This window comes from Thamnophis elegans, chromosome 12 (genome assembly GCF_009769535.1).
Source record: "Thamnophis elegans isolate rThaEle1 chromosome 12, rThaEle1.pri, whole genome shotgun sequence".
NCBI lineage: Eukaryota > Metazoa > Chordata > Lepidosauria > Squamata > Colubridae > Thamnophis > Thamnophis elegans.
The window spans coordinates 9,401,741-9,407,558 of NC_045552.1; the positions used below are offsets into that span (position 1 = coordinate 9,401,741).

General features: G+C 47.0%; 1 protein-coding gene across 1 annotated transcript; it reads left to right on the forward strand.

Moving 5' to 3' along the window:
• Positions 1-898: 898 nt before the first annotated feature.
• Positions 899-1,942, forward strand: LOC116515587 (free fatty acid receptor 2-like). Its single transcript, XM_032227709.1, has one exon. The coding sequence runs from the start codon at positions 899-901 to the stop codon at positions 1,940-1,942; it is 1,044 nt and encodes a 347-aa protein (XP_032083600.1).
• The last annotated feature ends 3,876 nt before the right edge of the window (positions 1,943-5,818 follow it).

Sequence of the window (5,818 nt, forward strand, 5' to 3'; positions counted from 1 at the left end):
TGCAACCTTGGGTTCGAGAATCAGGGAGAAAAAGAGATGAATTAAACTTGCCTCTTATGTAGTCAGATGAGCAGAAGAGGAGGAGGATCTAGCCATAGATAAGGTCTGAGCATACTAGAGCATTGGAAAATCTGTTTAGAACCATTGTGAAAACTGATTCATCTAGGCTAAAACTTATGAAGAACAGTTGCAGGAACCGGGTATGTCTAGTTTGATGAAAAGAAGGACTAGGGGAGACAGGATAGCAGTGTTCCAGTATCTCAGGGACTGCCATAAAGAAGAGGGAGTCAAACTATTCTCCAAAGCACCTGAAGGCATGACAAGAAGCAATGGGTGGAAACTAATCATGGAGAAAAGCAACTTAGAACTAAGGAGAAATTTCCTGACAGTTAGAACAATTAATCAGTGGAACAACTTGCCTCCAGAAGATGTGAATTCTCCAGCACTGGAGGTTTTTAAGAAGAGATTGGACAACCCTTTGTCTGAAGTGGTGTAGGGTTTCCTGCCTAAACCACCAAGGTCCCACTCTGTTATTCTATCCTTCCCCAAAGGGCCAACTGAAACTATTCCTAGAGACAGAAAAAAATATTCTTTAGTTTCAGTTTCAGTTTTGGTTTATTTGTATGCCGCCCTTCTCCAGGAGGGACTCAGGGCGGCGAACAACTCAAAGGGGAAAGGGAACATAAACAACAGTACACATAATTAAAATACACGAAAATCACACAGCCATACCAGTCGAGAGGGGAGGGGAACTCATCAACCCCAGGCCTGCCAGCACAGCCAGGTTTTGACGGCTTTCCGGAAGGCCTGGAGAGAGGCCTCCTTTAGCCTTGAGGATTTGGTTGGTTTTTTAAAAAAACATCTGATTATGTCCAATTCCTTTACAGAATCTGAGAAGATGGAGAACAAAGCCGTGGTCCTCACTATCTACATCGTCGCCTTCATCATTGGTCTTCCTTGCAACCTTCTGGCCTGCTATTCCTTCATGAGAAAAGTGCGTCACAGGCCAGTCCCCATAGATATCCTGTTGCTCAATTTGACCATTTCTGACCTTTTCCTTCTGATCTTTTTGCCCTTCAAGATGGCAGAAATTGCTCAAAGGTTCACTTGGCCCCTTCCTTCCTTCCTTTGCCCACTGATAAACTTCTTCTTCTACAGCAGCATTTATATCAGCACCCTGTTCCTCATGGGGGTCAGCATAGAGCGCTACCTGTGCATCGCCTACCCTGTTAAGCACAAGTTGAACCGCAGACCAACCTACGCAAGAATTGCCAGCCTCGTCTTCTGGTTTTTGGCTTGCTTCCATTGTGGTTGCATTATCTTCGTTGTTCACTATCTCCCTGGAAATCATTGGAGTCATGTAGATAACGTCACTTGCTACTATAACTTCTCCCATGCACAGCTTGCCGTCGTCCTCCCTTTCCGCCTGGAGCTCTTCTTTGTCCTCTTCTTACTTCCTTTCTTCGTCACCATTGCCTGCTATGCCAACGTGATCCGCATCTTAAACAGCATGCCGAACATTAAGCCCCAGAAGAGGCAGAGAGCCATGGGCTTAGCTGTGGCTACCTTGCTCAATTTCACTCTGGCCTTTGCTCCTTACAATATCTCCCACGTTGTGGGCTTCGTGACTAAAAAAAGCCCTTCCTGGAGAACAGAGACATTCTGCCTGACTTCCCTCAACACGGTGTTGGATCCTGTTATTTTCTTCTTCTCTTCCTCCACCATCCGGAGAACACTTAGAGAATGTTGGATTGGCATCTGCAAGAAACTCCGGAATCATACATCGCCCTGCTGTCCATGCTGCTGCAGGTCTTCTAAGGACAACCCCAAAAAAGGTGAAGTTGGCGAGTTATCTCTTGGAAGCATCCCCAGTATACTGGCAGGATCTAGTACCCCCACGCCTTTTGCAACCCTGGAACCCTCTATGACATTAGACGAGTGATCACTCAGAAAAGTCTCGTACGGAGCAGTAACGTTTGACTCCCAAGGACACCTAAGTTGAAAAGGATCACAACACCAAATATATCCAAGCGAGGGTGAACTGTGGAAATAATGCCTGCAGAAATTTCACGTTGAGTGACAACAACTAATGATCAAATCATATTTGGAAAACTTGCCTGCTGTTCCTGTCTTGCTTGTAGCAACTTTGAGTTATTTTGACTATCGTCAGCGATAAGATGACATCTCCTTATAGTTCTCAGATTCTCAAGACTTTCAGAGAATTCCATGTTCACTTTTTTGCCAATGGCCCGAAGAATAATTTGAGACTTTGTCACGGGTAAAACCATAATACGTATGGATAACCAGCTGGGTCACTGTGACAGATTTGTTCCCCCTCAGCTGAATGGATACAAAGATATACATTGGTAACACAATAATTATTTTCTCAGAAGAGCTTTTATGATGCCGATCTCCTTAAAAAAAATTTCACTAGGTGCTTTTTTTGTCGTAATGAGCTGGTACTGTTCATAGCCCAAGACCAGTTAGACCATTCTCTTCTTCTAGGACTTGATAGCTGCAGCTCCACTTCTCTGATAGCCCCAAAGCTTGTGATGGACCACTATCTCTTAAAAATATATGTCCAATATGATATCTTTGTTTCAGGGGTGAAATTCAGCAGGTTCTGACAGGTTCTGGAGAACCGATAGCAGAAATTTTGAGTAGTTCGGAGAACCGGCAAAAACCTCCTCTGGCTGGCCCCAGGAGTGGGGAAGGAATGGGGATTTTGCAGTATCCTTCTCCTGGAGTGGGGAGGGAATGGGGATTTTGCAGTATCCTTCCCCTGGAGTGGGGAGGGAATGGGAATTTTGCAGTATCCTTCCCCTGGAGTAGGGAGGGAATGGGGATTTTGTAGTATCCTTCTCCTGGAGTAGGGAGGGAATGGGGATTTTGTAGTATCTTTCCCCTGGAGTGGGGAGGGAATGGGGATTTTGCAGTATCCTTCTCCTGGAGTGGGGAGGGAATGAGGATTTTGCAGTATCCTTCCCCTGCCACACCCACCAAGCCACGCCCACAGAACTGGTAGTAAAAGAATTGAATTTCATCACAGCTTTGTTTGAAGGAATTGTTTGGGTCAGCTCCTCTGAAACTCAAGGGTTCTTAGCCATAATTATATATCTGCTCAGCTGTTTAATTCTTTGGCCTTAAAGGCAGCTATCCCAACTTTTAAATCTCAGAGTAAGACAGGGATTGAATGGGGCAAGTAGGACCATTCTGCCAGCAGAAAACAACATCTCCAGAAGGTCACATCTGCCTAGAAGATTGACCGGCCTAGATTTACTTTTGGTAGGTTTTTTTTTTTTTTAAAGCCGGGACTGAAATGAACCCCAATGTGAGATGACTTTGAATCTCCTGAATCCAATTTTAGGTTTCGTGAGAAGCATCGGTTGCGACGTTCACATATTTCATTTTGGAACCAATGTATCATATTTCACCCCATTGGTTTTGGTGGGACACTATATGCAACTAGATTGTAATAGATAAACCCTGTCGAGATTCGAAAGAAGACATCTGCCTGACAAGATAAAGATCTTTGTGCTTTTCTGAGGGATTACTGTTGACGTAGCTGCCTATATAAAAAAGCTCTAGGCCTCGGGTGTGTATTTTTCTACGCTAAAATAAAGGGTGTGGCTATTTTTCTTAGCGGCTGGTGTTCGTTCTTATTGAAAACCAACATTTTGACTCTGAGATTACTTTCAGGAATGGGTTTTGGCCAGAGGTTGGTTCCTACTGGTTCAGACCTGTTCAGCCAAATAGGTAGTAACTCAGCCAGACACGACACCATACCAGTTCTATCCTGGGCACTGCCATCTTTATTTTCTGTTCTGCACATGTGCAGAACAATCTTCATTGAAAAAAAATGTATTCCCCCTCCCTTTTTTAATGGTATGTGCATGCCAGTCACAGAGATGGGCCATTATTTGCAAAAACGGAGGCATTTTTGCCTTCCCACAGCCTCCAGAAGCACTCTACAGGCTTCAGCAGGGCTGGGGGAAGGCAAAAATGCCTCCGTTTTTGCAAAAAACGGCCCGTTTTCTGTACATTTTTTTGCAAAAATGGGGGTGTTTGTGCCTTCCCCCAGCCCTGCTGAAACCTGCGGTGTTTTTCTGGGTGCTGAGGAAGACAAAAACTTTTTCTTCTTACTGGGTAGTTTTTGGGCACTTCCTTAGCTCCGGCAAGGCTGGAGCCCCCCCTCCCCCGATCAAAACTTTCCGCCACTGTTTTGGTGGGCGTGGCTTGGTGATGGGGTCATGTGACTGAGTGGGAGTGAATGACATCAAGTTGGCCACGCCCACTCAGTCACATGCCCCCCCCCCCACCATCTAGCCACGCTTACTGAACCAGTAATAAAAAATGTTGAAATCCACCCCTGGTTTTGGCATACCAGGGGTGGGTTCCTGCCAGTCCTAACCTCTTCTATAGAAGAGGTTCCACAAATCTACAGTGCCATTTTGAAACCAGTTCAAGCTCCCTCCCCCACCACTGCCCATCCGCACAACATCAAGATGAAGAGCGAGAGGAGGAATTCTGGGAGTTGAAGTCCACAAGTCTTAAAGCTGTCAGGTTTGAACACCCCTGGGTTTTTTTTTCTAAAGGGTTAGTGGTGCAAGGGTCTTGTAACATGACAGCTTTAAGACTTGCGTGCTTCAATGCCAGAGTTCCTGAGCCAACATACTGGAGGAGGAATTCTGGGAGTTGAAGCCCACAAGTTTTAAAGCTGTCAAGTTTGAACACCCCTGGGGTTTTTTTTTCTAAAGGGTTAGGGGTGCAAGGGTCTTGTAACTTGACAGCTTTAAGACTTGTGTGTTTCAAATGCCAGAGTTTCTGAGCCAACATTTTGGTTGCTCAGCAAGAGCATTGTTAAGTGAGTTTCACCACATTTTACAACTTGGCCATGCCCACCCAGTCACATGGCTGGCAAGCCACTCCCTCCCGGTCACATGGCTGGCAAGCCACTCCCACTCAGTCACATGGCTGTCAAGCCACTGCCATCCGGTCACATGGCTGACAAGCCACTCCCACTCAGTCACATGGCTGGCAAGCCACTCCCACAAAGCAGGCCACACATACAGAAGAGGTTCTAAAAAAATTTGAAACCCATCACTGTGGCATACCCATACCACAGGTGCTTCATGTATCTGCCACTTGTTCCCCTTTGACTGCCCTATTTATCATGGTTTGAAGCAGGTTTTCCTCCCCACTCCCATGCGCAAAGGCCCCCCTGAAGAAAATCTGAAAGTGACACCTTCATCTAGGCCCATAAAGGCAAACCTATGGCATGTGTGCCACAGGTGCCACACAGAGCCCAGAGGGCAGGCACAGAGCCCAGAGGGCAGGCACAAGAGCCATCACCCAGTTCAGCCCCACCATGCATGCGCCTCCCACCCAACCACCTGATTATTTGGTCTCTGCTGCACATGAACATGCGTAGAGGGCATGCATAAGATGTGCGCACATGCATGGGGGGATGGGGAGTTGCGCTCACATGCAGGAGGTGGGGGAATGTGAGGGAGCACCACTGGGGGGCCCTGCAGCCCATTTCTGCTCCCAGCAGGCAACGGGGAGGCCTATTAGGCTCAAAACGGGGCATGGGGGTGTGGCATGGGCCCCTGTAGTCCATTTTTGCTCCCAGGAGGCTGCAAGGAGGCCTACTAGGTCCAAACCAAGCACAGGAGGGGTTTCGTGCTTACATGCACAGGGGGCGGGGCATGTTGGGGGGGTTGCACGGACATTGCATTGTTTTGGCACACGATGACAAAAAGGTTAGCCATCACTGATCTAGTGATGATGACTGTTCTGACTCCCCTTGTCCTACACC

What these genes read in the sequence shown, in the direction of transcription:
- LOC116515587 (XM_032227709.1), top strand. Translation starts at nt 899, where the DNA reads ATGGAGAACAAAGCCGTGGTCCTCACTATCTACATCGTCGCCTTCATC.